General features: G+C 43.1%; 1 protein-coding gene across 1 annotated transcript in view; it reads right to left on the bottom strand.

Annotated features, from left to right (window-relative positions):
• The window catches only part of LOC145355894 (transmembrane protein 132C-like), a 928,035-nt gene that overhangs the window by 503,695 nt on the left and 406,925 nt on the right, over positions 1 to 17,415 (bottom strand). Inside the window, exon 3 of the mRNA XM_080208358.1 lies at positions 7,472 to 7,618. Coding sequence (XP_080064484.1) covers positions 7,472 to 7,618 — 147 coding nt within the window. The remainder of the gene's footprint in view (positions 1 to 7,471; positions 7,619 to 17,415) is intronic.

A 17,415-nucleotide genomic window follows, 5' to 3' on the forward strand; every position in this document is an offset into this window, starting at 1 on the left:
CAAAACAATATTGGCCCAGAACAGCCGGCCTCTGGGGATCCATCCTCTGGCGGTACCCCAGAAGATACGCTGGAAGATCCTATAACCAATGGCATCAGGCAAGAACTGCACGGGAGTTACCCAGGAAGTTTAAACTTCTGATGGGCAATTATTCTACACAGGGAACCATCCAAAACTCCGATTTAAATCAGACACTTGGTTTTGGCTCTCTCAGCAGAATCATTACCAGGAAAAGTTAGAACAATTAAAACCACTTTTAGTGCCTGGGCTCTTGGCTAACTATATTACTGACCCCAACAACCCTCCCACATTGATTCACCCACCCCCAGCTACAATCTTTTCCCTTCTCCTCCCTCTGACCACCTCTCTCAACTACACTCTGCCACCGTCCCCCATCTTGATTACCACCCTCTCTCTCACAACCCTACTTCCCCATTCGCTGACCATCCTCCCTACCCCCCAGACTATAGCCCACCATTCGACTGCCAGCCTCAGCTTCCCCCATCACATTGCACCTTGAATTTGGAAGGACTCAGGAACCAGGTACACTGTATATTTCTCACCAAGCCCAAGTAGGAAATCCAGGCAAGAAATGTGCAGCCCCAGACAAAGAACATAGCACATAGAACATTACAGCACAGTACAGGCCCTTCAGCTCTCAATGTTTAAAAAGGGTAAACTGGCAATCTGACTGCAACTATCACTTTATGCAAGTCCTGGTCCATACTAGTTCCCCACATCAGTATTTAAAATAATTTAACTTGGGCGGTACAGTGGCACAGTGGTTAGCACTGCTGCCTCACAGTGCCAGGAACCTGGGTTCGATTCCCCGCTTTGGTCACTGTCTGTGCAAAGTCTGCACATTCTCTCCGTGTTTGCATGGGTTTCCTCCGGGTGCTCTGGTTTCCTTCCACAATCCAAAAGACGTGTTGGTTAGGTAAATTGGCCACGCTAAATTCTCCCTCAGTCTACCCGAACAAGCGCTGCAGTGTGGAGATTAGGGGATTTTCACAATAAGTTCATTGCAGTATTGACGTAAGCCTGCTTGTGACCCTAATAAATAAACTTCAAATTGGTCTTAATCATAGAAGAATCATAGAACCCCTATAGTGCAGAAGGGAGCCATTCGGCCCATTGAGCCTGCACTGACAACAATCCCACTTAGGCTCTATCCTGCGTGACCCCACAAATTTACCCTATTAGACCCCCTGACGCTAAGGGCATGGACAATCCACCTAACCTGCACATCTTTGGACATGAACCTTCTAAATGAGGCAAAAACAAATGCCATCTTACAAAAGCTCTGATCTCATAAGAACATAAGAAATAGGAGCAGGAGTAGGCCATCCAGCCCTTCGAGCCTGCCCCACCATTCAATAAGATCATGGCTGATCTGTCGCTGCTCCGTTCCACTTTCCCGCCCTCTCCCCATAACCCTTAATCCCCTCTCCTATCAAAAACCCATCAACCCGTGTCCCGAGTGAACAGTTTGGTACATTTCCATAACCTGGGGAAGTATCAATGCAAGACTATACCTGATTACTGGCCAGGACCAGGCAGCTTCAGACACAACAGGGATGAAATGCTTAGCGATTGCAGAGACCAGTTAATGAATTGCTTTCTTGGAGGCAACAATTTCAATGTCAAAGCAATTAACATTTTCATCATCTCTCGTCTCAGTGGTTTCCTTAAAAAAATATTTTCTGAAAACAATTTACTAAAATGAAACTACCATTTAAATGCACTGACTTTCCCAATCCTTCGGTGGAAAAAATGGCTAAAAAGTTCCCCAGATGTGAAACTACATGACATAGAATGACAGAGAACCCAGCTGAGTTTCCTTCCAGTTTTCTTCAGCTAATTCTTACATCATATTCCTACCACACAAACCCTCTATTGCCCCCTCTCTCATCTGCTTATCTAGGCTCCCCTTAAATGTATCTTCACTACTAAACACAAACGCCTTACCACTTGGGTAGATATTTCTTCTGAATTCCTCACTTAATTTCTTGGTGACTATCTTATATTGGTGCCCTCTAGTTCATGTTGCCCTCCACAAGTGGAAACATTTTACCTGGGCCAATGCTATCCAAACATTTCCCAATTTTAAAGGCCTCTATTAGGTTGTATCTCAACCTTCTCTTTTTAAGAGAAAAAGTAACCCAAGCCGTGTGCTCTTTCATGATAGGTATAACCTTATATTGCTGGTATCATCCTTGTATTCCTGTGCCTCTGCATCCTTTTTATAACATGCTAACCAGAAATGAATGTGGCACCCCCAGTATTGTCTAACCAAGGTTCAATACAAGCTTAGCATAACTTCTCAACTTTAAATTTAGAAGTAGTAACGTGATATCGCCAAGAGCTCATTCGTCCACATCTTGTCTTATACTTTCCTCCTTAGTTGCGTGTCGGAATTTCCCATTTACAATTTCAATGAGCAATATTTCTCAGAAAGATATTGCAGGAAGTTGTTTCCCTTTCCTTCGTTGTGCGTTTAAAGAAAACACAAATTCTTTTCCCAATAGAATCCGCCCGCCACCTGCAAATAGCTCTCACCCCTTGAGTTCTAGCTTCTCCACCATCATCACAGCTAGAATACTGCATGCAGTTCTAGTTGCCATACAACAGGAAGGGTGTGACCGCACTGGAAAGGGTGCATAGGAGGAGACTCTATAGGATATTGCCTGGGTTGGAGCGTTTCAGCTATGAAGAGAGGGACTGGCTATGCTGGGGTTGTTCTCCTTAGAGCAGAGAAGGCTGAGGAGGGAAATGATCGAGGTGTGCAAAATGATGAGGGACATAGGAAGGGTAGGGATGCAAAAAAGAGTATGAACAAGCATCTCCTGAGGGTCCCAAGTCATTCTCCTACCCCGCATTAGAAAGTGTCTCAGAAAGAACCTCCGTGCATTGTTTGTTTTTCAAAAGAGCCTGATTAAACTGCATCCCCTTTTTCGTGATGTGTTGATCCCAGTGCTCCTCCACCTCATTACGCTTCAAACAGTGCGTGACCTCTTTATTTCTTGTACCAAATTATAACCTCATAGCTATCTATGTTGAAATTAATTCACTAATTAGATGTCCCTTCTGCAAGTGTATTAATGCCTTCTCGATAAATATGGAATTACACTGCCTCAGAATTCTGATATCACATGAGGAGGGCTGTTACAAACATCACATGGCAACAAAAAATTGAAAATTACTGGAGGCTATTAAAATGCAATTATTTTACTTTGAAATGTAAACCCCTTTCTCAAGCTAAAAAAGCTTATTTATCAGAGCTTGCTTTTTGTTGATATATCACAGTGAGCCTCAATTATAGAATCCCTGCAGTGCTGAAGGCAGCCATTCGGCCCCATTTGGTTTGCACTGACAACAGTCACATCCAGGCTCTAACCCCCTAACTCCATGTATTTACCCTGCCAATCCCCTTAACACTAAGGGGCAATTTAGCATGGCCAACAACCTAACCCGCACATCTTTGGACTGTGGGAGGAAAGCTGAGCACCCGGAGTAAACCCACCCAGACACGGGGAGAATGTACAAATTCCACACAGACAGCGACCCGAGGCTGGAAATTGAACCCGGGTCCTTGGCGTTGTGAGGCAGTAGTGCTAACCACTGTGCCACCATGCCACCTCACTTGTCAGTTGTCAAAGAGGAAAAATAGGAAATTATCATAGTGTTTACAAGTCACAATATAGAATAAATCCTCTTCATGTATCTCTGATGTTGAGTGCACACAATCAGCCAAGTCTCTGGACAACAAAGAGCTTTACCCAGGAGGGGGTTATTGCAGTGACATCTTTGCTGGAAGGAGCGAGATCCACAAAGCGTGGAGATCAATTCATGATTTCACTCGCCATCAATGTGACACTTCAGCAGCATGTATGTGGTTGCAGCCAGCTAGCAATCAATACAACTCTAAATGCTTTCACTTTGTGTTATTTTTCCAAACTGTTGCCAGTGGCTTTTCAGCCGGAATAAGTCCTAATTTTAACCTAACCTGCCCGACTTCAATGGAGTGTAAAAACAGTTTGCAAAATGGTCATCTGGTCAGGAATATAATTCTGTCTGGAGCTTCTATTTCTTTCCAATATAAATAGTTTATACAATAACCAGGTGCCAGAATTTTCGAAAAGAAAGAAACAGAAAATGCTGGATAAACTCAGCAGGTTTGGAGATTCCGACCTTTCTGTTTTTATTTCAGATTTCCAGCATCTGCGGTATTTTGCTATTATCTCAGTTTTTTTTAATGTTCACTAACTGTGTGCACAAGGGACATAATGTTCTTTACATTTTACATCATTTGCACTCAAAAGCGCTCATTCAGCCATCATTTGACATCCCAAGTCCTGATCAACTGACATCATTAGTTCTTAACTGCTATCAAAAACACTCAAGCAACATCATCATTTAACTGCCTTCAAAATGCTCTGAAGCATTTAACTGACATCAAAGTCAATCAGAATTTGTTGGGGAAGAAATATTTGGAGTTCTAGCAATCCTATTGGTTCTATTCAGACTAACATACATGTCTAACATATACGTAAGCTTTATAGGCAGAATGTGGTGTTGAGCAAAAAAATCCCCATTCACTTCAGAGAGGTGGGCAAATCCTGCTGGTAACATTTTGGCCCCCACGTTTTTACACGGTGATTCCAAGTTAACACCATCTTCAGGTTCTGCTCACTGCATTTAAAAACTAATAACTTCCCAGTCACATTCCTTAAGCACAAGCCCAAGCATTTATAGCGAGAACCATGTAAAATTACTGATAATACCACAAGATAGAATTGAAATATATTCCCTATGCAGTGCATCAACAGAATCTCTGTCACTAAAAGCTTCCCACAGCTGCAGCGTGTTCTATTCACAATACAGAAATTTTGCAATTTTCATGATTTAACATAATGCGATGAGATATAAAGACAGTGCGCAAAGTGGTGAAAGTCAGGGAAATGTGGCACTGGATTACATATAAGCTACCCAGAAATTTTGAAAAAAAATAATTAAAAACGTTCCCTGCTGGCTTGACATAATACTCAGAAGGAAATCTTGTTTGCTACTTAAAACTACCACACAAATCTCCTTTGATAACAGGACTGGCATTTTTAAAAGCTGCCTGCAAAATGCTTTGGGTAATATGATTAAAGCCTTCACTTCTGCACATGTCTTGCAAATCAAGGAAATTACACCTGTCACAGTAGCTTAGCGTTATTAACACTATTTTTTTTTGATCTAGGTGGGTTATTAAGACACACAAAGACACTACAAATGAAGCTAATTAACACTGTGGCCTGGAACTCGAGTGACAACAATTTTAAGTTAAAATTTAAGACGGCAAAATTAAAGAGGGAAGGATTTAAATACAAATTATGGGCAGATTTGCACTAGACTGGAAGCACATACCGACACATCAATAAATTACGCTAGACTTCAAAAGAATTTGGTGTAAGTCTGTTAACCAGGTCTAATATCTGAAGTACTTCAGCTGCAGACCATGCATTACCGAGGTGCCACGTCACACAGTCCAGTCACCGAGCCAATACCACTGCAAACTCACAGAAAGTAGGAAATAAAGTCTGTGTCTATTGACGTATGGGCTGTGGAACAGAACTCTGCTTTTGCACTATGCTATAATATCAAGCACTACCTAGTCAGATACATCATAGGTTGGAAACACTGCAACTCTTCATACTCAAACCCTACCACATCCCCCAAACAATACCTTAAAGGGACAACCATTTCTGTTTCAGTCTCCTGCCAAGGAAATTCAGTTATTATCACCAATATCCGTCCTGATTTCTTTCCTGAGTGAGGTCTGACGGGTTGCGTTGTATTTTAGGCAGCTTTGTGCTCTGGATTTATTGCTATTAAGTTCACCCCATTAAGAACGCTGGTTCTGTTTAGAATTATTACAGCAGAGACTGCCAATTGGTCTGTGGTGGACTTAAAGCCCACTGAATGAACAGTGCTCAGACTCATTGGGTCAACCAACTCCTTTAACTCAGGGCACTGAATGAATTGTCAAAACAGAAGTAGAATTATTTAGAAAATGTTAAAGGGCATCAGCCAACAAGATTACCTCCTTTATTTCAGATTTTGAGCTGTCATTTTAATTCTTCACTCCACCACCACTTTGCCGACCTCTCGATCCTTGGTCTGCTATTATTCCAGTGAAGCTCAGCTCAGCGAACAGCACCTCATCTTCCAATTACCAGGAGGTACTTTACAGTTCAACAATTTCAGATCCTAACCTCTGCTTCCATTTGTTTTGTTTCTGCGTAGCAACTATTGGCGATAATTCTGTACTATCCGTTTACACCTCTAGACACAAAGAGTCATAGAACAATACAACACAGAAACAGACCTTTAACCCAACAGGTCCATGTCGACCATGGAGCCCTCCCAGCTAGTCCCAATTGTCTGCATTTGGCTGATATCCCTCTCATCCTTTCTCATCCATGTACTTATCCAAATGCTTTTTAAATGTTGCTATTGAACCTGCCACAACTTGCCTCTGGCAGCTCATTCCATATACACACCACCCTCTGCGTAAAATAGTTCCCTTTTGAATCTTTCCCCTCTCACCTTAAACCTATGCCCTCCAGTTTTCAATTCCCCTTTCCTGGGAAAAAGACTATATCTGTTCGTCCTTATCTATGCGTCCATGATTTTATAGACCTCAGTAAGGTCACTCCTCATTCTCCTATGTCTAAGGAATAAAGTCCTAGCCTGGTCAACCTCTGCCTTTAACTCAGGCCCATTAGTCCTGGCAGCATCCTTGGAAATCTTCTTTGCACCCTTTCCAGTTTATCAATGTCTTTCCTATAACAGGCTAACCAAAACTGTCCACAATACTCCAAATGCGGCCTCACCAACGACTTATACAACTGCAACACATTGTCCCGAATCCTGTACTCAATGCCCTGACGGATGAAGGCCAGTGTGCTAAACACCTTCTTCACCATTCTGTCAAACTGTGATACCACTTTCAGCAAATCATGTACTTATACTCCTCAGTCCCTCTGATCCTCAACACTCCCCAGGGTCCTACCATTCACTCTATAAGTCCTACCCGACATCTTCGTCTCAGTATCTCTGCATTTTTGCCTTGCATTATCGTCCCTCGTCATTCAGTCACTGCCTTCACCTTCTGCCCTTCTCTCCTTCCCCTCCCCATTTTCTTTGCCTCTGTAAATCCATCACATCTCCAACTTTTCCTTGATCAAATAAAAGACCTAAAATCTCTCTCCACACAAAGACCGGCTGCTTTTTCCCAGCATTTTCTGTTCCTATCACTTAAAAATGCAGGCTTATGTCAAAATATTAAGTAATCTATTGAGAATATCCCAAATAAAGTTCTGGTACATAACATTCAGTAGAATAGAATGACCCTGATTCACACAACCGTCACTTGATGCCATGCAGTTATGTGATACGATTCAAGTTACTCGTGGTCTCCTACCTGCCAGTTGAAGCACCAGGTCTTTTCCGACAAACAACCGTAGCGATGGAATGTTTCCCACCATTTCCCATCTCCTGTTTAACTTCCCACAAGCTTGGAATGCTGGGTTTTACAGTGACAATATTCACACCTTTTTTTGCTTTCGCCCTGTTGGTGAAAAACACAAACAAAACCAAGAATTAATAAGCTGGATCCATTATGTAACGAGAATCTGAAACTCTAAAACAGTACATTGGGATGAAATGTTACATATTTCAATATTTTCCCAGTATCACTGTAGTGTACTGTGAAACAGGCTTGTGTGTCACGGAATCACAGAATTGCAATGGCGTAGAAGGTGGTAATTTGGCTCGCTGCATCTGCACCCGGTCTTCGAATGAGCATCATGTAATTCTAGAATCCCTACAGAGTGGAATGAGGCCATTCAGCCCATCGAGTCTGCATCAACCCCAATCCCACCCAGGCCCTATCTCCATAACCCCATGCATGTACCCTAGCTAGTCCCCCTGACTAAGAATCAAATTGCCAATGGCCAATCCACCTAATCCGCACATCCTTGGACAGTGAGAGGAAACCAGAGCACCTGGAGGAAACCCAAGCAGACACAGGGAGAATGTGCAAACTCCACACAGAAAGTGACCCGAGGCTGGAATTGAACCCGAGTCCCTGGCGCTGTGAGGCAGCAGTGCTAACCACTGTGCCACCGTACTGCCCCATGTGTCATGAGTTAGTGCCTTTTCCTTGCCTTTTCCCTTACCTCTGTGTGATTAGAACCATAGAAAATTACAGCTCAGAAACAGGCCTTTTGGCCCTTCTTGTCTGTGCCGAACCATTTTTTGCCTAAACCCACTGACCTGCACTTGGACCATATCCCTCCACACCCCTCTCATCCATGAACCTGTCCAAGTTTTTCCTAAATGTTAAAAGTGATCCCGCATTTATCACTTTATCCGGCAGCTCATTCCACACTCCCTAATATTCCCTTTAAACTTTTCTCCTTTCACCCTTAACCCACGCCCTCTGTTTCTTTTCTCCTCTAGCCTCAGTGGAAAAAACCGGCTTGCATTCACTCTATCTATACCCATCAAAATCTTGTATACCTCTATCAAGTCTCCCCTCATTCTTCTGCGCTCCAATTACTGTGAATAATATTAATAAATTGAAGACACTCGATTGCGGAGTTCAGAACATCAAGGGGAGGGTTAGCCATGAAGGCAAGTTGTTTAAAATGGAAATGAGCAAAGACAAGATGTAGTACGAGTGGACAGCACGAATGGAAATTTACATTAGGAAGGTAAGGGAAGTGACTTGAAGCTTACAATTGTATTTTAAGAGGAGCATAAGCCATTGACGTTGACCGTAAATGGACAGAGCAAAGTGGTAAGTTTACTCTTACAGAAAAAGTATTGGCCATATATAACATGAAAGATCTGTAAATTCTGAGAAAGGTAATGTCTAAGAAAACACAGAACAATTGAGTAAAAGATGAAAGAGAGAAAAAAAATCGTTAAAGAGAGGTTGGTAAACTGTATCAGTAAATGTAGTTATCAGATCCAAAAACAGTGTGTGTTGGAAGCGGACCAGTGAGAAACCAGCTGCTACCACTCTCCAAGAAATATGCTTTTGTCTGCAAAGTTTTTGAGACAAGCTATGGCTTCTTGGTATTGGATAAGAGAAGAAGGAAAGTCTGCGTAAGATTTTCCTTATAGCAATAATGGATTTGTGGGTAACATTACTGGAATTGTTTACATTAAAATCTATGTCGACTGCTGCCTGAAATGGATGGGCAGCTTTATTTAAATTAATTTAGGGTGGCACGGTGGCAGAGTGGTTAGCACAGCTGCCTCACAGTGTTAGGGACCTAGGTTCAATTCTGGCCTTGGGTGACCGTTTGTGCACATTCTCTCCATGTCTGCGTGGGTTTCTTCCGGTGCTCCGATTTCCTGCCACACTCCAAAGATGTGCAGGTTAGGTTTATTAATCATGCTAAATTGACCCTTAGTGTTATGGGAAATTAGCAGGGTAAATACGTGGGGTTACAGGGATAGGGCCTGGGTGGGATTGTTGTTGGTGCAGGCTTGATGGGCTGAATAGCCTCCTTCTGCACTGTAGAGATTCGAAATAGAAATCGTTTTGGGAAATGTTTGTAAAAATAAGCCTAAATGGCTCAGTTAGGAGAGCGTTAGATTAAAGATCGAAAGACCCTGGGTTTCAGCATGAGGCTACATGCTGGATTTCTTCACTATCTGCTAATTTGCACTGCATTTCTAGTCTTGTGTCTGTGTGGAGTTTGAACATTTTCCCCAATGTTTGCCTGCATTTCTTTTGGGTTCACTGGTTTCCTCCCACAGTCCAAACTTGTGCAGGCTAGCTGGATTGGCCATGCTAAATTGTCCCTTAGAGTGCAAAAGTGTGTAAGTTAGGGGGATTAGTGGGATAAATGTATGGGATTGCAGAGAGATAGGGCAGGGAGTGGGCCTGGGTAAGATACTCTGTCGGAGAGTCAGTGCAAACTCAAAAGGCCAAATGGCCTCCCTCTGCATGGTAGAGATTTTCTGTGAACTCTGTAAATGTAATTGTGTGAATTTATTTTCTTTTAATAAAAGTTTAAATGTAGTTTTTAAAATCTTCACAAGTGGTTTGAACTTCTTTCTCCTGACTTCACATACCTTCTCATAAAGTGCAAATCACAAAATGGTTGTGACAGCTTGTTCAAGTTTCCCTTTGGGATTTGGGTAGCCTGGCACTTACCATTCGGGTTTATCATAACAACAAGCAGCATCTCTCCATACATTCTCTGGAGGCTCTTTCCCAAGTGTGGAACAGGGCAAATGATGAAATGGGTAACGCACTATATCAATGAGTGACGAATGTGAGGCAGGGTACCGGTAGGTCTAAACAGATCAGCAAACTGTAGGTGAAATCTGCCAAACTAGCACTGGAGATTGGGAAATTTTCAATGCATGTTATGCCAAATGTAAATCATATTTCTGTGATATTTGATGCTTAAAAAATAGTTTTGCCAGAAGCTGGCCATCCACCCCTGAGGGATCCAACTATGGTTTGCTTCAGTTAAAAGGCGTTGTTTTGAGGTATTTCTGCCTAATGTAAGTAATCGTGCTATGCTTTAAAGCTAACTTAAGCTAACCTGGCCACATTTTAAAATTTAGCTTGGAATTCTGGATTTTTATCTTAGAAATTGGCAACGTTCTTCGCAAGTACAAGGCAAGCAAAGTTTTGCCTAAACAAGCTGTCTCATAAGGTAAACAAGCTTTCATGGTCATGCAGCTGCCAATTGTTAATGCCACTAAGATACCATCTGTACCAGTAATTTCATAACACAAGGTGAGTATTTAGTCATATTGTGGTAACATTTATATGTTTTCAGTTCAGTTGTGTTTGAATCAAGTCCATATTCTCTCTCTCTCTTACCAGTAAATTAATCTCTTTCACTTTCTGTAAATGCTAAATTCGAACGGATGCTTAATAAGGAAGTTCCTGCTTCGAACCAGTTGTGTCTAAGTCTATTCTGAAGCAATGAATAGATCCTACACCCACCGTCCGCCCACTAGCCCCCCCCGCCACCCCCAATGAACATGATGAGTTTCTATCAATTGTACCCATTCATGGACAGCCTTCAAATTAAGCAAGGTTTTGCTTTTAAGAGAGGCGTGCAAAACTTTTTATGAAATAAAAGTAATTGAGAAACTGACACATGCATGCCAATGAAACTTGTAAATAGCTCAGTATAATTTTGTTTTCAAGTTAAGCTCAGTGATCTAAAATTGGGTTGATCACGAGTGCAGTATTGGATATCCTTATTCAAAATGCTTATTTATTGTGATAAACCCATTTTCACTGCACCAGGTTACCTTTTGTAAACACAAGGAGGAATGCAAAGAAAAAATACAGCTACAATCTACTATGTTGCACAATTACACTGGTTTTGCATTTGTTATTAGGTTAATGAATTTGGAAACTGAGCAATAACTTCTCTTTGCAAGAACAATCTAATTTTGAGTGTTTTTTTAAATCATTTATAGGATTTATTGCCCATCCCTAGTGGCCCAAGGGCAGTTGAGAATGAACCACATTGTTGTGGCTCTGGAGACACATGTAGCCAGGCAGATTTCCTTCCCTAAAGGACACTTGACAACCAGGTGGGTTTTCCTGACAATTGACAATGGTTTCATGGTCATCGGTAGATTCTTAATTCCAGATTTTTTAAAATCAAATTCAAATTCGAGCGTCTGCCATGGCGGGATTCGAATCCGGATCCTCAGAACATTAGCTGAGTTTCTGGATTAATAGTCCAGTGATAATACCATTAGGCCACTGCCTCTCCCCCCATAGGTGGAAGATAACGGGAAATCCTAACATCAGCAGTTGGTAAAAGCTGCTCGTACTAATGAACATAGCGGACTTCTTTTACAGCTCAGCTATGGAAAGCTGGCAAGTGAACATATGGGACAGAATGAGCCCTTTTGCTCTTGCTGGGTTGGGAATTCAGCTGAAAGATGAGACATGCAGTAGAAGATGATAACTGTAGGTGGGGCTGTGCAATGGTTCTTCTTGTCACAATAGGCGGTAAAGCTGGCTGGAGATCGATAACAAGACTGGATGTAGCTCTCACACCCATAAATCAGGGCAGATGTGGAAATTTTTCTGGCACAAAGCCATGAAATGACTTCCCAGTGTTTAACACTTGAGATTAATTCAATGCCCATAGTGTCAAAAGCACCATAGAACATAGAACACTACCGCGCAAACAGGCCGTTCAGCCCACAAGTTGCGCCGATCATATCCCTACCCACCAGGCCTATCTATAACCCTCAATCCCAATAAATCCCATGTACTCATCCAGAAGTATAGAAAATTGGAATTTTCCAATGTACTGAACAAGGTGGAATATAAGTCAAGCTTGAAAACACATACCAACAGGTTCAAGACCTGCTTCTTTCCCGCTTTTGCCAGACTTTTGAACAGAAGAGTCTTATACTGAGCTGATCCTCTCTGCACCTTCTCTGTAGCTGCGACACTACATTCTGCACTCTATTCCGCTACCCTGATGAACGTATGTATAGTATGATTACTGCACTCAAAACAATACCTTTCACTGCATTTTGGTACATGTAACAATAATAAATCAAATCAAATCAATAAAGGAAAACTGGCATAAACCTTTTGCAGTCTTAAGCCACCCTAATGTTGAACCTGAGCTCTCACAGATCTATGGGCAGCAGGTTTGACTTTTGGGCAATGGTTTAACACTGATGATATTGAATCCATTGTCTGTAATAAATCTCTCCAGATTTTTGCATTGAGGACAATGCAATTCAGATCAAGAGGGATGGATAATGGCTGATTAATTCCAAATGCTTGCTTCCTATTATTGCCCAAAACAGACCAGTCTTGTCCATCATGCCTCCGACCAAATTTTACAGTTGGCGCTTAAAAATGCTTCTGATGTGATGGATACCTGTTGTATCACTATCAAGACACCAACTACCACACAGCAGACGTAGGTCATTACTGACAACCTGAGAAGATGCCTCAGTGGTTCGATTACATGTCCTGTTCTGTCCCAGCATGCTCCCCTTTTTGTTGTTTCAAAATGGTGTTATGTGGGGCGGACATCTTGTTTTCTTAGCAACCAGTCTTTAAATAATAGCAGTCTGAAACAAACTCTGTGGCTGCTGCCAGTGTGTCATGTGGCTCTTTGGGTGCTTTTCCTCGGCAGAACACGGACAATCTGCTCTGAATCATGCTCATTACAGCGCCAGTGTGATACTTCCACTTCCTGCGTGAGCCACACGGGTGACGGTGTCAAATTGGAGGTAGTTTGATGCTCAGCATGGAACTGGCTTCTAATTTTTTCAAGTTGTTCGTTTTGGCTTCCGTCCAACAATAAACATTGTCAGCCGAGATTTCTGCAGGGATCCTACTAATCTTCCACCATAACTTTGGCAGAAACCCAGAGAAATAGCATCGGCAGACTTCAATGTCATCTCATCAAGCCTTCCGTTAATATAACGGAAATACTAACTGCACTGCACCCCCCCCACCACCCCACTCTCATCCTATAAATTTAGTTGAATCAGAACAAACAAAATGTAGCATTTCAATGTGATTCATTGCACCAAATGAATATAATGTGATGGCCCAGTGGTGTTATCGCTAGATTATTAATCTGGAAACTCAGCTAATGTTCTGGGGACCCATGTTCGAATCCCACCATGGTAGATGGTGGAATTTGGATTCAATAAAACATAGCTAGAATCAAGAATCTATTGAAGACCATAAAACTATTGCTGATTGTCGGAAAAACCCATCTGGTTCACTAATGTCCTTTAGGGAAGGAAATCTGCCGTCCTTACCTCATCTGGCTACATATAATGCTGGCCAGCCAGGGGTGTCCATGCCCCACGAATGGATGAAAGAAAAATTTGGATTCTGGAGAGTGTAACTAATGAGTACTTTCACTGGCCTTGGCTCTCGAGGAAGGTAGGTCCTGACTGGTATACACAAGTTCTTATGGGGGTGATTTTGAGCTCACACTGTCCGTCTGCGGGAAGGATGGCACGTGCTCCAAATCCAGAGAGCGTGATTTGTGCCAGTGGGTTTCTGCGTTCCGATTTTACCAGCCCTTGCCGGGGGAGTGGTTCAAAACATGCCATGGGAGTGCAGAAAGCTCAGTTTTATATCAGCCTATCATTGGCGAACACTTTCCCCAGGACTTTCCCCCTCATCAGATTTTCTGAGGAAACTTTGTTCTAGTTTGGGGGTGGAGCAAGGAGCAGGAGGTTCTGGCGATGGCCATTGGGCCGTGGTGCTGGCTGCAACTCGGGGGGATGGTAGGAAGAGGCCGATGACTGAGAAACATTGGGGGGAGAAGATGTTGATGATTGTGGGGGTGGGGGAAGAGGTAAAGAAATGCCCACTCCTATCAGGGGATGGGGAGGGGCGCCCCGAGACTTCTGTGGTGGGATGGGCAGGAGGGAGGGTTATTCAGGTTCAGATCGGGTACAGCTGGGTTTTGCCAATGTGTTTCAGGCACCACCACCATCACCGTCCCCCCTACCCCTCCCCACCCCCCTACCGTATGCCCACGTGAAATACATCCCTTGATTTTTTGGGGGCAGTATGTCCTAATATCTGGAAAGTAAACTAGCTGATTGGAGAGAAAGACACAGATTTCCTCACTGGAAACAACGCACAACCATTTTTTGATTTGATTCCTCCCCCCACAATTTTAATAGAGGACATTCACTTTTACTCTGCTCACTGGAATAGCCTGCATCCATTACATGTTCTTGCTTTCTCTCAGAGGAAGTATCCTTATCCCTATTTCACTTCAATGGCCAGAGCTCATCCAATTTTACTGCTCTGTGAGGGCTTCTGCCCTTGTGCCAAGATACCACTACTTAAAATTAAGCATTTCAAAACATTTGATAATGAAATGAATGATGAATGGCTGGCACAGTGGTTAGCACTGCTGCCTCACAGTGCCAGGGACCTGGGTTCGATTCCTGGCTTGGGTCATTGTCTGTGTGGAGTTTGCACATTCTCACCATGTCTGCGTGGGCTTCCTCTGGGTGCTCCAGTTTCCTCTCACAGTCCAAAGATGCGTGGGTTGGGTTGACTGGCCATGCTATATTGACCTTTGTGTCAGAAGAATTAACAGGATAAATGCTTGGGGTTGTGGGAATATGGGTGGGTTTATGGTTGGTACAGACTCGATTGAGGTTCCACTCATGGGAACTGTCGCTCCATCAGTCCCAGTAGCTCCAACAGCATATTCGAGGACACTGTCATGATCGCAACCAGGGACAAGTCAAAGGCCCATGGCTTCTAGAGCTGGGTAAGGCCAGGGTATAGGGTGGGCAATTTGTGGGCAGATTAGGGAGGGGGGGGGGCAGGTGAATGGGGCTAGTTTGTTTTCAGAAGCCAGCGCTTGGGAAAAAAGGGAGTGCTCTATCTTGGTGGGGGTTGGGGTGGGTGGGTGCTGCCTCCCGATCCACAAAGTGCAACCCACCCCGAAGATGGTAGCTCTTTCTTTCCCAACTTCTGAGAAAGTTTTTGAAGCAGACAGGCCTACTACCACCTGGTTACCCATGCCAACCATGTTGATGTGTGGGCAGCATGTTATTGGGGTCAGTTAGCTTGTTAACAAGCCCTGTTGACCCTTGATTATTCACTTAAGTACGGTGAGCAGACATTTTTGCACCCACCCGTCCCTTTATGCTATGGGGATAAGTTCAGTGGTGCGAGAAGGTGGTGGGGTGGGCATTCACCTTATTTTATGTGCTCCTCTTAAAAAAAAAACACAGCCAGCGTGGGACACATTCACCAACAACCTGCCCTGGTTCCTCCATGCCGACGCTACAGTCAGGAAAGCCCACCGATCCTCTACTTTCTCAGAAGGTTAAGAAGATTTGGCATGTCCACTAAAACTCTCATCAATTTTTACAGATGCAACGTAGAAAGCCTCCTTTCTGGTTGTATCACAGCTTGGCAAGGCTCCTACTCTGCCCAAGACCGCAAGGAACTACAAAGGGTTGCGAACGTAGTCCAATCCATCACACAAACCAGCCTCCCATCCATTGACTCTGTCTACACTTCCTGCTGGCTCAGAAAAGCAGCCAGCATAGTCAAGGACCCCACGCACTCCGGACATTCTCTCTTGCAGCTTCTTTCATCCGGAAAAAGATACAAAAGTCTGAGGTCACGTACCTATCGACTCAAGAACACCTTCTTCGCTGTTGCCATCAGATTTTTGAATGGACCTATCTTATATGAAGTTGATCTTTCTCTACACCCTAGTTATGACCGTAACATTACATTCTGCACCCTCCTTTATTTCTTCCCTAGGTACCCGATGAACGTTATGCTTTGAATAGCGCACAAGAGACAATACTTTTCACTAACTCAATACATATGACAATAGTAAATCAAATCAAAGTCAAATCAAATCAAACACATAAAATGAAGACCATCCATTTAGTAAATCACGGTGGAAGGCTGTTTTACGAAGTGGAATAGCTATCTGACCGTACAGGGTGGAGCAAGAGCTATTACAGAGCCACTCTTCACAAGCATCCCACATTCACAAACCACGTTCACATACACCATTCGTTTTTTTTAATGGGATTATAATAATACTGAGTCTCTATATTTCAGTATGTGCCCTTATTTTACAGAATGTCAATGTCATCAACACAAGCTCAGGCAGTCCCCTGGAAGGAAGACACGAGTAATAATTAACAGATGGCTAGCTGATTGTGCGTGTCAGTAAATTGAAATAATAATTTGTAAACTCTAGTCTATAAACTGTTCGGCAGTTCCCAATGGTCATATCAACTTGCTAGCACACTGAAGGGTCACTGTGTGATCGGTTTCTAGGTTAGTTGGGCGTGTGTACCTCTGGTCTCCTCACCGGGTGGCCAATGGTAAACATTGTTGTTGGAAAACGTAACCAGATACAAAGGAGCAGCCGCCTCAGACAGTTGAACGTGGGGTGCAACTTCTGTCATTGCACATCCAGTGTGAATTATAGTTTCAGCATGTTGCAGAATGGACACTTGGCCAGGACATTTATCAAGTCACTGAAATACACGTGACATTCTGCAAATCCATTCCGGGGGCCCCATCGGTGGCGGAATGAATCCTGGAAATTGGGTAAACTTCTCCTCATTTTCAGAGTACAATTTACAGGCAACCCGTCAACAATATGTATCTGACAGCAAGTCTGAGGCAGGCTGCTGCAGGTATTGCAAAGGTTTTAAACACCAAAGTAAACTTATTCCTTTCCTACATTCCAATTCTGACTAGACACCCAAAGTACTTAATTGGTTGTAAGCACTTTGGGATGTCCCGAGATCATGAAAAGCACTATACAAATGCAGGCCAGTCATTCAACTTTGGATGATGAAGTACCCTGCAAA

This window comes from Carcharhinus amblyrhynchos, chromosome 20 (assembly GCF_965287045.1).
Source record: "Carcharhinus amblyrhynchos chromosome 20, sCarAmb.v2.hapA, whole genome shotgun sequence".
Taxonomy (NCBI): domain Eukaryota; kingdom Metazoa; phylum Chordata; class Chondrichthyes; order Carcharhiniformes; family Carcharhinidae; genus Carcharhinus; species Carcharhinus amblyrhynchos.